The following is an 18,643-nucleotide window of genomic DNA, read 5'->3' as shown; positions in this document are numbered from 1 at the left end:
ATGCAACTCCCATTAATGTAATGGCAGTAAGAGGCCTGTGTCAGGAAGTACACTAATGGCTTTTGTAGATCTCCAGCTACAGAAAAAAAAAGGGACTGGGTGCAATAATGCAATATTTTGGTGTATGTCGATCCCAACTCTAAATTGCTGTTGCATAAAATAACTACAGAACACTCACCACAATGCACTAAAAATAAAAACACTTGCTAGTGATGACAATCATAGTAAACCACTGGGAAAATATGGTTTATTTTCATGAGTCACTTTTGCTTCTTATTGAAGCCTCTCCTTCTCTTTAGGACTTCCAGGGTGTTTTTAGTATCCTTCTGGGGTGCAGCCTTATCAAAGGGGTAGCATCTGAACAACATTAAAATAATCTTTATCCAAGCAACTGTCATACCTCTTACACTAAAGTGAAAGAGGTATCAGGATGAATAATACCAAAACAATAATAAAACCAATATTTGGATCAATTTTATCAGGGTTTGGGTTTTTTTCCCCCTCAGGAACAAAAACTTTGTGATACAGATTTTGGTCCACTGAGAAGAAAAAGCAACTTCCAGAATGACTGCCAAGTATTTGCTGTGGATGAGCATTTCTGCCTGTTATAACCACAGAGAATCCAAGGGCTGTAGCCAAGGCTCCATTTCAGCAGTCTTCTGAGCCATAAAGTACTCAAACAGAAGAGTCAAAACTCAATGCTTGCCAAACATTGCGTCCTTTTGCTAGATTAACCTCTCAGCACTTCACTGACTGGATTATCTGGAAATATTTAAAATAACTGGATGCAACATTCACATCTTAAATTGAAGCATTTCAATTTCCACTTCAATTTCACTTTTCTGCCCTCCCACCACTTCTTAGGAATGCATCACCCTGAGAGAGGGGCAGCCTTCTCACTTTCTACTTTGGAGGCTGTGGGTTTGGTTTTGGTTATTTTTTTGTTGTTGCTTTGGTCCGTTGGTTTTTCTTTTAGAAACTTATTGCACCTGAAAAATGGGAGAGAGGGAGACGAACTACATTTGGACTCCAAGGCTGCAACCTGATGGGCACTGCTGAACAGCGGCATTTTTGGACAAGGACGCGGTTCAGAGATGGAGGCCAGGAATAACTCCCCTGCCAGGAGCTCCAGCTCCTGCACCTCACTGGGTGTTCCCCAGGGACTGATGCTTTCCTGGAGACTGCTGGCCCTTGGTGACTGTTGTGGCTCTCAGGGAGGCCTGAAAGCTGAAACAGCCTTCTCAGAGGCATGAAAAGGAAGAGTTTTCCCCTCTGTCTGAAACGCATGCTTCAAATCAACCCAGCTCACCCCACACAAGGGCAGGGGCAAAAGAGAGCCTAAAATGACCCAAACTATGGCATCAGACTGCCTTGCACAGCAGTAATTTCCTCTGTGGATAGCACAGCCAAGCTGGCTGGCCCCAAATGTGCCCCAGGACGCCCTGGAGCAGCCCCAGGGCAGGTACTCACCCTCCAGCAGCGGCCGCGTGCAGGCACGTTCTCCCGAAGCTGTCGGGGGTGTCTATGTCAAAGCCTGCAGACAGCACGTGCTCATTACTAAACAAGGACACTATGCTATACTTTTGTCCTAGTTAAACCACAGGAAACATCGCAGAGACAGAAAAATCAGTTAGTTGGGAAGAAAGCAGAAGGCAAGGCACAGTCAGAGAGGCTGGCACGGGGACGGCGAGCAGCTGCTGGCGCTGGCAGCGCCATAAAAGGAGCTGTGACGGTGACAGGTGCCTATTTCCACATCCAGCTCCTCCACACCCGTCTGCAGCCTGTGATGAGTGTTTGGGAGGCTGAGACAGCAGGACAGGAAGACAGAGAACATGGAGACATGAGGAAGGACCACAGAGTCAGGCTAAACATGAACTGGGGCTGTTTTCATGGTGTGTGGTTGTCAGATTGGGAAGAGCCTTCCAGCAGCACGTGGGGATACTCATCAAGATGCACGAGGCCAAAGGCTGCACCCTGACAGTGCTAACTCTGCTCACCCAGAGTGGTTTCTCTTCCTATCTAGAGGACACAAAGTCTCAATATAATAGGGTATGTAATTATCATTTTTCACATTTCTTTAATACCCCACAGGACTCAAGTGGGAAAAGTAGTTGTAGGACATTTTACATGTTAAGTAATGAAGGAGTTTTCTAGAAAACTCATATGATCTGGGTCAGGATTTTTTAACTCATAGGAACTCTTGCCTGGAAAAAGCAGAATTTGGGATTTGGCCACTGATTACTGAGCCTTTGAAATGGTTTCATAAGCAAGCTCTGGCTGCTTCTGCTTTGGGCTCTGGTGAGGATCCCAGGCCTGTTCTCTTGACACTACACTTCCATCCATTTTCCCTCTCATGCCCCCAGAGCTTTGGCCAGCCTAAGTCCTTAACTACAGATTCAGAAACACACTTTAGCTGCTCCAAAAATACATCATCATCATCATCATCATCAGTGAGATGTAAATCCCTGTGCCAGTGCAGACCCCAAGGAGATAATTTCAGAATTACTCCTCTGGTGGGCAAGAGGGAGAACCCCCAAAGCAAAACAGGATGTCCCATTCCTACAGTTTGGAAAGGGGTTCTAAATTCCCTCCCTCCCCAGAGTCTAAATTCCCTGAACCTGCTGGGAGGAAAGAGCTTTGGGCACAAACAACACAGGAAGTACTAGCATGGCTTTGGGAAAGCCTTGCATGCTCTGGTGCACTGCCCCACACAGCCCAACACAGCAGCACTTTCATTAGAGTAATTCACAACAAAGCATAGAAAGGGGCTGCCACCAGCAGAGACAAACACTGCTCAAGTTCCAGGGACACTGGGGGATTTACTCACCCGATGATAACAATTTCCTGCAGCAGTCTGAGTGGGCATTCAGGGCTGCTAAGTGTAAAGGGAACATGTTGTGGATCCCACACCTGAAAGGGACAACAGCCTCGTGAGAAAAAGCAGGTTACATACACAGCACATCAAAAGCTCCTTCCAGAAAGGCAACATTTTCTCATGCTTTTCTAGGAAGATTCTTTCTTGGTGCCTGCCATTATTTTTATCTGTATTTCCTTAACAGCCTTCTTGAGAGTTAAAAATATTCTGATGCAGCAAAATCTTGGCATTTTGCTTTGAACAGAATGTGGCAGGATGGCTTGCAAGAACTCCAGGCGAAGCCAAGGTAGGGGAGGAAGTAAGAGAGCAGATACTGCTTGGAGACAATTGCCCAGTGAGCCACAAATTTCTGCACCAGCTACACATACAGCAACTGCCATTCTGAGGGAAATCTAAATGCCAAAATCTTCTCTATATTATGTCTGAATCTTTTTTTTTTTTCTTGCAGATGACTCTTCACACTTTCCTTTAGGCTGCCATGTCAGTTTTCTTCCACAGCCTAAGAACTAATAATCTAATTTTCCTATTTGCTCCAGCTACTCTCCTCACCTCCCTTTTCACTTTTTCCTCCCTTTAACACATGACCCTCTTTTCAATCACACAATAAACTTTCAGAGCAGACATGATGGGTAAGGAAAGACAGGGCGCCTTTAGATTGAGCCTGTTTATCATCAGTCTAATTCCATATCAGGCAAACATGGAGTTTTGAAACAAGCTGAGCACTCAGCAACTTTAATTAATATCAGGAAATCATGCCAGTTCAGTCCCTAGGCATGCCACTGCTCATTGTCTTAGAATACTTTTTGGGTCTGGACATCTTGGTGTCTTTCATTCAACATTGTTTAGTGCAAAGCATCTTGTTATTCTAGAAATATTATCCTGCTGGCAGTTCTCCAAGTGCACATAAACATGGAGCCTCCGAAAACAACTAGCTTGACAAGATTATCATCTACTGTCTGCTCCAGCAGATATTTTTTTTTAAATTACAAACTTCAGAACAATAGCAGATGGATTCCTATCAGTCCTTCACTTCTGCGAGACAATTGGTGGATGGGAGAGTATGGTCATCTCATGGGAGAGGATTTCAGATACAGACCCAAAGACAAAAGATCTTGTCTTTCTAGACACCATAGATCATAATTACTCAGGAAGCTTAAGACAATAATTAATGTGGATGTTTATAAATATATTGTGCTCTCTCCAAGATTTTATACATAAATGTATTTAACTAATTTGGGTTTGTTTTCAAAAAATTTATTATTTCCTGAATCCACAGGCCCATTCTTTCTCTGTCTTCACATGTTCTCCTTGCTGCTTCACTACACTGACTTGTGCTGCTGTACAGATTTGAATTTTGCTATTAGCAGCATCTATATCTTAGAGTAACTCTATTAAGAGATGACCTGACAGCCTGTTCTTTGAAGAAAACATTGCAAGCTTCACTGAGCTGCTGCATCTGTACAAACAGGTTGCATTTTCTAGCCATGGATTCACTTATTTAAGGGAACATAGGACATTCCATATTGCTGTTTCTCCCTACACCCATCTCCCTCTGCCTCCTCCTCCACCTAGTTATCTAACACAAAATTATTCATCTTTTTGGTCAAGATTTCCACCCAGCAGATGTTTTGGCTGGTTTCCACTGAAATCCACTATCTGCACATTTGCTAGCCAGTGTCCCACTTCTGCAGTGTTGTTCACACTGGTTCCTCCCATAATTTGCACACTTTACCTTGCAGTGCATTGCCTCAAAGCCTGGCCGAGCTGTCTGCACTTGTTGTGAACAGTGCTGCAGAGTTTTCTTTCCTAAACCTATTTGGGGAGCTCACCCAGAGTTATTTACATGCAGCACATATTGAAAGCACATTTAGCACAGGCAGTAGCATCATTTCCATCTGCCTGGTATCTCTGAGCCAACTTCTTTTTTCACTTATTTCTGCTGCTGGAAAAAGTATTTTATTTGATCAATGTTCCAGTTACCCAACTGTGAAATAGAAATTTCTAACTGGATAACCCTGATTCCAAGAGTGGAGTGGGCTATCCCAGTGCATCTCATTTTCCCTTAAAACCTCAAGATAACAGTGACTGACTGTACTGGAAAAAGAGAGAGGAAAAACCTACACTTCTATTAAGATACCAAGATCTTTATGCTGGCTGCATTAATAAAATCCAGTGACACTAGCTGAAATCTGTGGAATTGCATTATCCATGCCAATTGAAGATCTGTTCCACCTTCTGAGTTTGTAGGGTGACAGTTTGTACTTAGCAAAGAAGAATGGGCAAATGTGTCACTTGCATGAACACCACCAAGCAAATAAACAGAATACTGAGAACTGCAATTCTCTCCCAAATTCAAACCAGTCATTTGCATTTGAAAGCAGGGTTTCCTAACTAGGTAAGTCAAGAGAAGTGTCGCTCATTTTTATGGCAGGTTCTATGTAAAAGAGAAATTATATTTTAGAGACATGTGGAGGTAATTTCCAAAACCTTACATTCATGAAATCAGATGCTGCTCTGAAAACATCTGGTACAGACATCCCTCATGGTATTGCATTACCCTGATCTCATACCCCTGTGTTTATACTCCTTTTAACAGACCCTAGGAACCTGACCTAACTAAACAATACTCAAGTACTCTCTGTGTGTATATATATATACACAAACATCCCCACTTCGTGTACATTAACCCCACTGTCCCACATCAGTGCTTGTAAGAGGGAGAAGAAGCAGTGCTTGTACAACTTGCAATCACGCAAGTGGGCACAAGAGGAACTGAGCAGAGTTTGCTTCCCCTGCACACTTCCCAATGGTTCATATTTTAGTCTCATGTCACCCACTGAAGTACAGTGCAATTATTCTTGTCAGTTTTAACCTTCCCACTTCAGAAGCAGTTGTGTTTCCAGGCACTGGACACGACACTTGATCCTTACAAACAGCTCCACTTGAGGCACCTACTTGGCAGTATCGGCTCCGCTGGTTATGAGGGTGTTGATCAAAAGCTCGTGTCCGTATCTTGCAGCCACATGCAGAGGGGTGTTACCATCCTTATCTACACAGTCGATTTCCCCTCCTGCAGAAGAGATTTTCATACAGATTAACACTGAAAAAGTCAGCATGAATAAGGGACCACAAGTGCTGTTTGTCTCAGCACCACGAGCAGCCGCGAGCTGCTCTCAGCCACAGAGGCACTGAGTTTCCCAGAGCAAGGACCAGCACCCAGCAAGCTCTCAGCTGTCAGCCATGGTCTGGCAGCAGCACTTGCATCTCCCTCTCCACCTGCAGTGGTGGGGAAGAGTGGTGGGAATGGGATGATGTACAAGGGTCAAGTACATTATTTGGATTTGCTGCCTATCTAAAGGTACAAATGGGTGCCCTGAAATAAACTACAAAATAATCTGCTGAAACTGCACCCTCATTTGTAAAGGCATTGCCACTCAGCCTTATCTGTACAACAATGTAAATCAGAGTTCACTCCAGAGGCCATCAGGAACACACTGCAAACAAATGTGCTGTGTGCTTTTTGTGTGTCTTACCAAAGCACAACCAAACAGTGCTTATGCAGAACTTTTCCTTTTGCAATTTAAACCTGGCATCTTGTGTTTTATTCACATAAGCAGGAAAAATGGATTATTTCTTTAGATAGATTACAGACAAGTCCCTGTTTTCTTTTTGGACCAAGAACTGTAACTTTTTCAGTCTCTCCTTGCCAGTCAGGTTTACTGCACTCCAACTATTCTCTCTTTCCCCCAGTCCTCTCCAGCTGGCCTGAATCCTTGTGGAAGCAAAAGCCAAAGCCACTACTACAGCTAATATCTCCCAACGGTGAACTAAGCAAACAGGATTACTTCATGCCTGCTGGCTACACTCCTATCTGTGCACTCCTGGACATTGCACAGCACCATGGACATCCATTATCCATTTCTTTAAGCACCACAACACTGCTGACTTGTGGTCAACAACCTTCTGATCCTCTACAAGCCCCAGATCCCTTCTGGAGGGACTGCTACCCACTTGGCTGTTGCCATTCTGAACTTGTCCAGCTGATATTCCTGCCTCTGTGGGTGATTTTTCTTTCACTTGCATTATAACCTCTGTCTCCAGTTCTACAGGATCATTTTTCATTCTGACTCCACCTTCTGCCAAACTAACAGTCTCTCCCAACCAATTTTTTTCTCCAAATGCTAAAAGCATTTAATGAAAATACTGGATAGTTCCAGACCCAGAAGGGAAACTGAAAACTCCCTCACTACACCTTCCATTTCAACAACAATTCATTTATTACTAATCTCCGAGTGTAGTTTTACAACCAGTTATGCACTAGCACTGTAGTATTTTAATAGTCTGCTGGTTTGTAGTGAGAATGCTTCCTGAAAGCATGTAAAAAGTCTTGCTAACATCAGGATATGGTAATATTTACTGCGTGTCCACTATTCACAGATGATAATTCACAGGGCTTAACTGCAACAGGAAGAGCTCTAGTAAAGCACTAGACAACATGCCCAGAGAAGCTGTGGATTCCCCATTCCTGGAAGTGTTCAAGGACAGGCTGGATGAGGCTCTGAGAAACCTGATCTAGTACAAGACAAGCCCTCCCCATGGCAGACAGGCTACAACTAGATGATATTCAAGGTTCCTTCCAACCTTTCTAATTTCTAATTTTTTAATGGAAATTGAAGGTCAGTGAAATGCTTGGACAAGTTCCCTGGGGTAGCGCATCCACCAGTGGAGGTCTCCATAAACAGAAACTGCACATGGAAAAGTCAGAGAACTGTGCTGTGTTCACAAAGCCTATTAAACTGCTGTAGAAGAGAACTGTGATGTTCCAGCTTCTTTTACTCTTGAGAAATAGATGCAAGATATTGCCCACTTTGGCTGACCTATGTAAGGTTCCCCAGCATTTCTTTTTCCTCATTTTTAAAGAAAGGTATCACACCTGCAGTTTTCCAATTTTAATGTAATTCATTCTTCCTCTACAAGCTGCTAGAGACAGCAACCAGAAATTGAGACATGGTCAGCCAACTCATTAAGTATTGCAGAATGAAACTCTATTGCTTTAAATCATTTCCTGCAAGATATTGCCCACTTTGGCTGACCTATGTAAGGTTCCCCAGCATTTCTTTTTCCTCATTTTTAAAGAAAGGTATCACACCTGCAGTTTTCCAATTTTAAGGTAATTCATTCTTCCTCTACAAGCTGCTAGAGACAGCAACCAGAAATTGAGACATGGTCAGCCAACTCATTAAGTATTGCAGGCAGAAACTCTATTGCTTTAAATCATTGACATTTCTCTCTTCCCCAAAATCCCATGGCAATGAGGCATAAAGTCACTTGCAATGAGATCTGTGTACAACATTAAAATTAGAGGGGCAGAAAACCAAGAAAGAAAGAAGTGAAACCCAAGTAAGTGGAAGAAGAGTAGAGAGGCATGAAGGGCAGATGAAGAATTGCCAGTCCTTTCACACACAAATCCAACAGTGAGCAAACAATGGCTCTAAGCCTGAGCCTATTAGACTAAACAATTAAAAACTGCAGTAAAGCATAATTTCTTGCATTTTGCCCCAACCCCCTTTTATTATTATTTTTTTTTAATCCCAGGAGAGAGATAACCATTTGCATGATGACCTGAAAGAAGCATGATCTACTGGAGACCTCCATTTTAAAACACAATCTTGTTTAAATGTGTCATTACATTTAATGCACAATTGGTCAACCATTTCCAACAATTTCACACTTCAATGCCAAATTGGGATTTTGGAAATCAAAAAAAACCCCAACCAATGAACAAAGCCCAGACCATCCTGTCTCAGGCAGTGGCCCAAACTGAGAAGCTTAAGTAAAGAATCAGTAATAGCAACCTCTGTCATTCAGAAACAGACCTCTGCCAGATCTCCAACAAGAATAATTGCTATATTCCATAGTATTCTTGGACAAAAAAAGATGCCTGAAAAATGACTGATAATCAGGAATCCTGGCTATGCCAGAACAAACAAGGTAGCACTGCTCCTCCCTGCTGAGTACATATTCCACACTTCATGGAGACAGTGGCAAGGGATGGTGAGAAAAGCACAGCTGCTGAGTGTAGAGTAGAAAAAATGGTTTGAGCTCTGAGAACACCAGGGCTCCCAAAGGAGGACAACTAGAAAATTGTGCATCCTTCTCAGCAGAAGCAAGACCTGAATACACCTCTGAACTCCTGCTTTCAGGTTAAGAATCTCAGTAGACCATCTGGATCACTGTCAGCTGGAAGAGTATGGAATTTTGTTAACAACCAAAATCTCAGGTTGTGATGACATGATGGAATGAGAGCTGTCAGTTCAGCTCAAAGGCAGAAGTTCATGGAGCTGCCCTCTCAGCCAGAACAACTGAAAATTGCAACAGTGGACACGCCTGGTCTCTTGGAGAGCCACTCCAGGGGCTCACAGAAACTCACCGTTCTGGATGAGGGTCTGCGAGCGCGTGAACCTCCCATGGACAGCTGTCATGTGCAGGGGGCTCTTCCCATCCTTACTCTGCCAGGAATGAAACACAGCACTGCTTCAGCATGTGCAGGCTTATCAAAGCAAAGGTACAGTGAGTACAGAGCAATGTTTTGGGTTTTAGAGAAAGAAACTTAGACCAGGAAAGCTGAGCAATGAGAAAACAGATGGGAGTGGTACCAGCCTCCACTCACATCACTTATGTTTATTGGCATGGGGTTTCATCTTCATTGGCAAGCACAATCCCTAACTTCTTCTTAATAATTCTGAGTTTAAACAGTGCACTGGCTATTCAATCATCTTAAGGGACTTGCCAGAGGCGTTAAATGCTGGAAGTTAAATGTCAGTTTCACAGATGGGAAACTGAAACACACAGAGTTTTAACTAAAGTAGTCAAAATCTTATATGAACTCAGACCACCTCAAGTCTTCTGATACTTATACCAATACCCTCTGTTGGATAACAGCAAGTTCCTTTCAGCTTTATCAAGATGTGTAAGTTGTGCCTTCCACAATATTCAGATATCCTAAGCAGAATCAGACTTTGTAAGCTGGGGCTCTAAAGTAGGTAACAAGCAACCCTGGAAAGGGAACTTTTTGGAGTCAGGTTTAATTAAATCTATATTATACAGGGAAGTAAAACACTAAAAAGGAATAGTTATTTGACTTAGCACCATTCCCTGAGATAACATTTTGACAGAGCTCTTGGGACTATATTTTAGTACTTTTTCTTGTCTTCATGAAAGTGTTGGCCTAGAGTTTAGAGATCTCATTGTATTTATCAAGGCATTGTCAGCTCCCCTGCTGGGATGTAATCTCACCCAAACAGTTTCATGATCAACATTCTCAGCATCACTCCAATTCCATCAAGGATTTAAAGCCATGCTGTAGCTGTTGTTACAATTTCCTCCTGAGACATGCAAAATAGGCTAAAGTAAAACTGTAATGCTGGTATTAAAGTTTTACCTGAATATTAACATCTGCCCCATTATTCACTAGTAGTTCAAGACACAGTGCTCCATGAGTGGAGGCAGCAGCAAAATGCAAGGGGGTGAATCCATTGTTATTAGGCTGATTTACATTAGCACCATAGTCAATCAGCTCATTAACAACAGAGTCCTGACCGTTGTAACAGGCAATGTGAAGTGCAGTATTTCCATAGATGTTCACCTCATCAATCTAAAATGAGACAAGGAGACATAGTTAAAATTACAGACATCAGCTTAGCATTTACGTAATGCATCACACGCTGCAAATGGAAATAGCTGGAGGCCTGAACTGTCATAGGGCATAGTTCTCACCAGCACATTTCATCAACAAATTATACTCCCAGACAGCTTCCCTTGGAATGCTTTACCTTTCCTATTATTAACTTTTTATCCTGCTGACAATTTCTAAAATCAGTGTGAAGCTTAAAGCTGATAGCAGGACTATGTAATGATGATAATGATGACAAAATTCCTAACAAGCTGGAAAGATTTTCCATGTAAACGGAAAAGCAGGATGAATAAAAAGCTCACAATCTTTATATTTAAAAAGATTACAACAGTGACTATTGAGTTTTTGTGAACAGAACCAGGTGTAATAGCTGTTTACACACTTTTATTTTGGATAGGGAGTGGGGTTATCTGAGTGAAAGCAATGTGAAAGTGCACAGATATTTACACTTCAATAAGAAACCACTTTCAGTAGCTCAGTATTATAAAGATGTAATTATGTTACTTCTTGATGACCAACTTAGTATTCAACTGCTGTTCTGTAAAACAGGACAAGACAGATTGCACAAAAGACTCAGGAATGGCATGAACAGCCTTCCATGAAACACAGGCTCTCTAAGATCATATCCCCAGTGGTGGAGAATGTGAAACTTAAAGGGACTTATTAGCATAGCACTGTTAATAACAGGAAACAGCCATTCTCCTTCACAGCCAATAGCCTGGAACATGAACTTCTGACAATTTTCTGGCAGGTCAATACCATGGCAAAAGCAATATCTTAATTATGATTAACTGTCTGATCAGGCTCCTCTGGTCATCTCACCACAGCTTTGAGGAATTGGCAATAACAAGAAGTCTGTGCCCTGAAAAAAAAAGTTATTTTCCAGAGTGAAAACAATGTATCAGCTACAGAGGAAATACAGGTCTGTAAACTGACACAGCCTGAGCTGCTGTTTAGTAAAGTACTCAGTGTACATTAAGAACAACCACTCATCGTATCAAAGGAATGCTGACCCAAGGAAAATTTCAATACTCCATCTTCTTCTGCAGGAACAGGATATATCTCCTGATTCCTTCAGCAAGGTGGCCTGCAATTTACTGTCCATATCAGCCTTTATTTAATACAGAATGTCTCCTGACTCTTGAACCAATAAACCACATGAAGCATGAGGTGGTCTGGAAAATGGGACCCCTTTTCTTTAGAAGTCCCTGTCTTTAGCAGCAACCATAAGAAAGAAGAAAAGACTATCTCTAAATAGAAATAAAGTGCACATTACCACATACCTCCACCCCCAGGTTAAGGAGTTGTTTCACAATGTTAATCTGCCCATTGGATAAACAATGGCTCTAAGCCTGAGCCTATTAGACTAAACAATTAAAAACTGCAGTAAAGCATAATTTCTTGCATTTTGCCCCAACCCCCTTTTATTATTATTTTTTTTTAATCCCAGGAGAGAGATAACCATTTGCATGATGACCTGAAAGAAGCATGATCTACTGGAGACCTCCATTTTAAAACACAATCTTGTTTAAATGTGTCATTACATTTAATGTACAATTGGTCACCCATTTCCAACAATTTCACACTTCAATGCCAAACTGGGATTTTGGAAATCAAAAAAAAACCCAACCAATGAACAAAGTCCAGACCATCCTGTCTCAGGCAGTGGCCCAAACTGAGAAGCTTAAGTAAAGAATCAGTAATAGCAACCTCTGTCATTCAGAAACAGACCTCTGCCAGATCTCCAACAAGAATAATTGCTATATTCCATAGTATTCTTGGACAAAAAAAGATGCCTGAAAAATGACTGATAATCAGGAATCCTGGCTATGCCAGAACAAACAAGGTAGCACTGCTCCTCCCTGCTGAGTACATATTCCACACTTCATGGAGACAGTGGCAAGGGATGGTGAGAAAAGCACAGCTGCTGAGTGTAGAGTAGAAAAAATGGTTTGAGCTCTAAGAACGCCAGGGCTCCCAAAGGAGGACAACTAGAAAATTGTGCATCCTTCTCAGCAGAAGCAAGACCTGAATACACCTCTGAACTCCTGCTTTCAGGTTAAGAATCTCAGTAGACCATCTGGATCACTGTCAGCTGGAAGAGTATGGAATTTTGTTAACAACCAAAATCTCAGGTTGTGATGACATGATGGAATGAGAGCTGTCAGTTCAGCTCAAAGGCAGAAGTTCATGGAGCTGCCCTCTCAGCCAGAACAACTGAAAATTGCAACAGTGGACACGCCTGGTCTCTTGGAGAGCCACTCCAGGGGCTCACAGAAACTCACCGTTCTGGATGAGGGTCTGCGAGCGTGTGAACCTCCCATGGACAGCTGTCATGTGCAGGGGGCTCTTCCCATCCTTACTCTGCCAGGAATGAAACACAGCACTGCTTCAGCATGTGCAGGCTTATCAAAGCAAAGGTACAGTGAGTACAGAGCAATGTTTTGGGTTTTAGAGAAAGAAACTTAGACCAGGAAAGCTGAGCAATGAGAAAACAGATGGGAGTGGTACCAGCCTCCACTCACATCACTTATGTTTATTGGCATGGGGTTTCACCTTCATTGGCAAGCACAATCCCTAACTTCTTCTTAATAATTCTGAGTTTAAACAGTGCACTGGCTATTCAATCATCTTAAGGGACTTGCCAGAGGCGTTAAATGCTGGAAGTTAAATGCCAGTTTCACAGATGGGAAACTGAAACACACAAAGTTTTAACTAAAGTAGTTAAAATCTTATATGAACTCACACCACCCCAAGTCTTCTGATACTTATACCAATACCCTCTGTTGGATAACAGCAAGTTCCTTTCAGCTTCATCAAGATGTGTAAGTTGTGCCTTCCACAATATTCAGATATCCTAAGCAGAATCAGACTTTGTAAGCTGGGGCTCTAAAGTAGGTAACAAGCAACCCTGGAAAGGGAACTTTTTGGAGTCAGGTTTAATTAAATCTATATTATACAGGGAAGTAAAACACTAAAAAGGAATAGTTATTTGACTTAGCACCATTCCCTGAGATAACATTTTGACAGAGCTCTTGTGACTATATTTTAGTACTTTTTCTTGTCTTCATGAAAGTGTTGGCCTAGAGTTTAGAGATCTCATTGTATTTATCAAGGCACTGCGAGCTCCCCTGCTGGGATGTAATCTCACCCAAACAGTTTCATGATCAACATTCTCAGCATCACTCCAATTCCATCAAGGATTTAAAGCCATGCTGTAGCTGTTGTTACAATTTCCTCCTGAGACATGCAAAATAGGCTAAAGTAAAACTGTAATGCTGGTATTAAAGTTTTACCTGAATATTAACATCTGCCCCATTATTCACTAGTAGTTCAAGACACAGTGCTCCATGAGTGGAGGCAGCAGCAAAATGCAAGGGGGTGAATCCATTGTTATTAGGCTGATTTACATTAGCACCATAGTCAATCAGCTCATTAACAACAGAGTCCTGACCGTTGTAACAGGCAATGTGAAGTGCAGTATTTCCATAGATGTTCACCTCATCAATCTAAAATGAGACAAGGAGACATAGTTAAAATTACAGACATCAGCTTAGCATTTACGTAATGCATCACACGCTGCAAATGGAAATAGCTGGAGGCCTGAACTGTCATAGGGCATAGTTCTCACCAGCACATTTCATCAACAAATTATACTCCCAGACAGCTTCCCTTGGAATGCTTTACCTTTCCTATTATTAACTTTTTATCCTGCTGACAATTTCTAAAATCAGTGTGAAGCTTAAAGCTGATAGCAGGACTATGTAATGATGATAATGATGACAAAATTCCTAACAAGCTGGAAAGATTTTCCATGTAAACGGAAAAGCAGGATGAATAAAAAGCTCACAATCTTTATATTTAAAAAGATTACAACAGTGACTATTGAGTTTTTGTGAACAGAACCAGGTGTAATAGCTGTTTACACACTTTTATTTTGGATAGGGAGTGGGGTTATCTGAGTGAAAGCAATGTGAAAGTGCACAGATATTTACACTTCAATAAGAAACCACTTTCAGTAGCTCAGTATTATAAAGATGTAATTATGTTACTTCTTGATGACCAACTTAGTATTCAACTGCTGTTCTGTAAAACAGGACAAGACAGATTGCACAAAAGACTCAGGAATGGCATGAACAGCCTTCCATGAAACACAGGCTCTCTAAGATCATATCCCCAGTGGTGGAGAATGTGAAACTTAAAGGGACTTATTAGCATAGCACTGTTAATAACAGGAAACAGCCATTCTCCTTCACAGCCAATAGCCTGGAACATGAACTTCTGACAATTTTCTGGCAGGTCAATACCATGGCAAAAGCAATATCTTAATTATGATTAACTGTCTGATCAGGCTCCTCTGGTCATCTCACCACAGCTTTGAGGAATTGGCAATAACAAGAAGTCTGTGCCCTGAAAAAAAAAGTTATTTTCCAGAGTGAAAACAATGTATCAGCTACAGAGGAAATACAGGTCTGTAAACTGACACAGCCTGAGCTGCTGTTTAGTAAAGTACTCAGTGTACATTAAGAACAACCACTCATCGTATCAAAGGAATGCTGACCCAAGGAAAATTTCAATACTCCATCTTCTTCTGCAGGAACAGGATATATCTCCTGATTCCTTCAGCAAGGTGGCCTGCAATTTACTGTCCATATCAGCCTTTATTTAATACAGAATGTCTCCTGACTCTTGAACCAATAAACCACATGAAGCATGAGGTGGTCTGGAAAATGGGACCCCTTTTCTTTAGAAGTCCCTGTCTTTAGCAGCATCCATAAGAAAGAAGAAAATACTATCTCTAAATAGAAATAAAGTGCACATTACCACATACCTCCACCCCCAGGTTAAGGAGTTGTTTCACAATGTTAATCTGCCCATTGGATGCAGCTGCATGAAGTGGGGTGTAACCCTTCTTGTCTTTACAAGTCACTTCTGCACCATGATTAATCAGTAAGGCAACAACTTCCAGGTGACCTTCAAAAGATAAAAGAGAGTAATCAATGGGTAGACCATCCCACAGCATCAATTCTCCCAGATTACTGCTTTCTTGCTAACACACTGCCCTTTCACTGCTGTTTCAAAGTGATCCCACAGTTTTACAAAGGAAGAAAAAGCATTTTCGTAAATGTTTCTAATCCTAGCTCCAGGCCTTGTGAAGAAATTCATGCATTCACCTTCTCCAAATGTGTCAAATTTCTCTCTACTGAATTGATTTTCCAGTTGCCAAAAGAACAAAACCACACCTCTTTTCCATTTATTTCTCTCAAGCTAACAGAGTGTGTTTTATTCCCCCTTTTACAGAGGATAGTGATACAGTGAGGAGCATGGCAACGGAAGTCTCCCAAAACAGCATCCTACAAAAACAATTGCTAACACTTTGTAGGTTTTGTTAGAGACAAAAATATAACCTTAATAAACTATAAAATCAAGAGGAACAGTCTTAGTGCTTTATGCTGAGACAGAACTGTCTGTCTTAGAATTAAACATAAAAAGTTGTGCTCCATCTGGGTTGCACAGCACTTTCATGACAGGGGCAGCTCTGGTCATGTGCAGGACCTAGGAAACCATATGTACAAAGTCTATAGATAATTAGTGTCCAAAAATAATTAAATATTCCAGAAACTCTGTGAGGGTTTACAGCTCTCATCTCATTATCTAACTTCTGTCTACAATGCACTACAGACTCCATTGCTAATTTAGGCCTTAGATATTATCTAAATACTTTTAAAAGTGCATCATGAATTTCTGAAAACATTTAAATGGAAAAGGGGTGTGGAATTGCACAGCACAACATAAGAGCCTTTCAAATCTAGAGAGTGAAGTTCAAAGCTCGTTAGCTCAAAAGCCACATCACAGTTGTTGGCAAGAGCCTTTCCATCTGTGTCTGTCTATATCAAAAAACCACACAATATGCTTTCCTCACAGTTGGAAATCTCCTATTATCTCATTTCTAAAAGTGCCAGGATTAAAATAAAGATTTCTGACGTGTCAAATAAAGAGTTCCTGGCTGAGGGTGCACAGCTCCCCACCAGTTGTAACCTGAAATATACAGCTTGGCCAACAAAAGCTCTTGAACAAGCATGACCACTATCACAGGCAATCTTGTATTTTTGAATTATAATGTCCCACTGTAAGAAATTTGCCTTTACCTTGAAAGGAATAATAAGGCAAACTGTTTGAATTAAGCAGTATTTGGTAACACCACTTATTTTTTGAGGAGATATTCATTTGCTCTTGTCCATTCTGGAATAAAAGGTGACAATATTCTCCTAACAGGAAGAAAGTGCCTATTGTGCATTTCCTAAGAATATCATTACCTAGCTGCTTATACACTGCAATAAACAACAAAATTTTTTATCACAGTTACCTGCATTTCATTGAAAGTACTTTTTAGCAAAAACTGAAACAAATATAACCTGTTTTTCTTTTTCTAGCACAAATATAGTTCAGGTTTGACTTAGAGTCAGCATTAGAAGACCAAAATGAAAAAGCAACACAAAAAGCTCACAATTAACTGTCTTAAAAAGGAAATCACAGCCAAGATCTCCCTAGCTGCAAACCCATAAATGGACAGTGTTTATTTAGATGAGCTGAACCCTTCCCTCTTCAGGGTAATTACAACACTTTCTTTCCATGGCCAGGTCTGTTCCTGTCCATTTAACACATGCTACCCATTTGTGAATAGGAAATTAAAAAGAAGGAGCAGCAGCCCGAGCCTTACCCATGTATGCTGCCCAGTGAAGAGCTCTTCTGTCCTTTTTGTCAAAAGCATTGATGTTTGCCCCCTTGGCCAAGAGCAAGTTCACCATCTAGAAGTAACAACAGAAGGTAAACCAACCCTCCAGATCACACACTCAAAGACTTATGACGAACCAATCTTGCAATAAAGCTGGGATCACAAAATGGTGCATTTGAATGATGATTTCTGGTATTCTCTATCAAAAATATTCAGATTATGACAGTTAGACACAGGCATTACTGTCTCTTTCCTACAGTCCAGTGTTTTAAAGGACAAACACCATCCATCACCATTTTACAGGACCTACCATTCCTCTTTCTTCTTTTAATTACAGTACAACTCATCAACTTTCATTGACAGAAGCTTACTGTTCCAGTTTAAGAGTTTTTATTCCGTATCTAGATCTTCAGGTGTGGAATGGGAAAATGAGGATCCTTAAACCCAGATCTAAAGACTATCAAAACCTAGGAGGCAAAAATCTAGGGGATTTATTTACATAAGCTTTTTCATATAGTTAAATAACAGTACTGGGAAGGTTTGCTTGTATAAGTAGGGAAAAACAGAAACACATTTTCTAGAAGGCCAATTAGAAAAGCAGAGTGACTGGACTTCGGACAGCTGCATGTTTCTTCGGTATGAAATGAATCCACCAATTTTCCCTTTTTCCATTCTGCCACTCTTATTTTCACAGCCCCAAAGAAGCCAGGAGACCCCGGAGCTGCTGGAAGCGGTGGCACAGCCATCTCTCCAGGAGTGCATGTACACCTGACTCATACCCTGGCTCTACACAGCCACTGCAGTGTTCCTGCAGGTAGGAAACCCATCCCACAGTTTGGGAAGCAGCCAAGTGACAGCAACCCTGGGGGTCAGGGACACGGGGCTCAGTGTAGACCCAGCCACAGCGGGTCTAGACTGAGTACTAGAGTTGAGTCTAGACTAGAGTCTTGTGGGGGGATAGAATGTAAGAAAATAAAGATAGTGCAGAAGGCAATCTCACCCCTGGGGAGTTGCAGCTGTACTAATCTCCAAAGATTAGGAGCAGCCCTGCCCTTAACAGGCCACAGCTGTGTCCCACGAGGATGAGTGCTATAAAAGAGTGGGGTAGCCAGTTGAGAAGCAAGCTGGAGCTTGTTGGCTATGCTGTGAAGAAGGAGTCAGTGCTCTGAGGAGATGCCCATGAGAGATCACCAAGGAGGTACGGAACTTTTGCAATAAGATAACAACAGAGTCTAGACTGAGCCCAGTACAAGAGTACAGACTGAGGCAGGAGCTCGGCTGGCGGCGCTCACCTCGATGTGGCCGTTGAGCGCGGCGTGGTGCAGCGCCGTGCGCCCGC

General features: G+C 41.8%; 1 protein-coding gene across 1 annotated transcript in view; it reads right to left on the bottom strand.

Moving 5' to 3' along the window:
- ANKRD44 (ankyrin repeat domain 44) overlaps positions 1-18,643 on the bottom strand; it is a 73,740-nt gene that overhangs the window by 36,592 nt on the left and 18,505 nt on the right. The window contains 8 exon segments of the mRNA XM_031056000.1: positions 1,471-1,534; positions 2,828-2,910; positions 5,831-5,945; positions 12,854-12,932; positions 13,865-14,077; positions 15,400-15,542; positions 17,290-17,377; positions 18,597-18,643. The exon segment at positions 18,597-18,643 is cut by the window's right edge and continues 53 nt beyond it. Coding sequence (XP_030911860.1) covers positions 1,471-1,534; positions 2,828-2,910; positions 5,831-5,945; positions 12,854-12,932; positions 13,865-14,077; positions 15,400-15,542; positions 17,290-17,377; positions 18,597-18,643 — 832 coding nt within the window.

Source organism: Geospiza fortis, unplaced genomic scaffold (assembly GCF_000277835.1).
Source record: "Geospiza fortis unplaced genomic scaffold, GeoFor_1.0 scaffold112, whole genome shotgun sequence".
NCBI lineage: Eukaryota > Metazoa > Chordata > Aves > Passeriformes > Thraupidae > Geospiza > Geospiza fortis.
The sequence above is the reverse complement of the archived record's forward strand: the minus strand, read 5'-3'. Positions and strand labels throughout refer to the sequence as shown.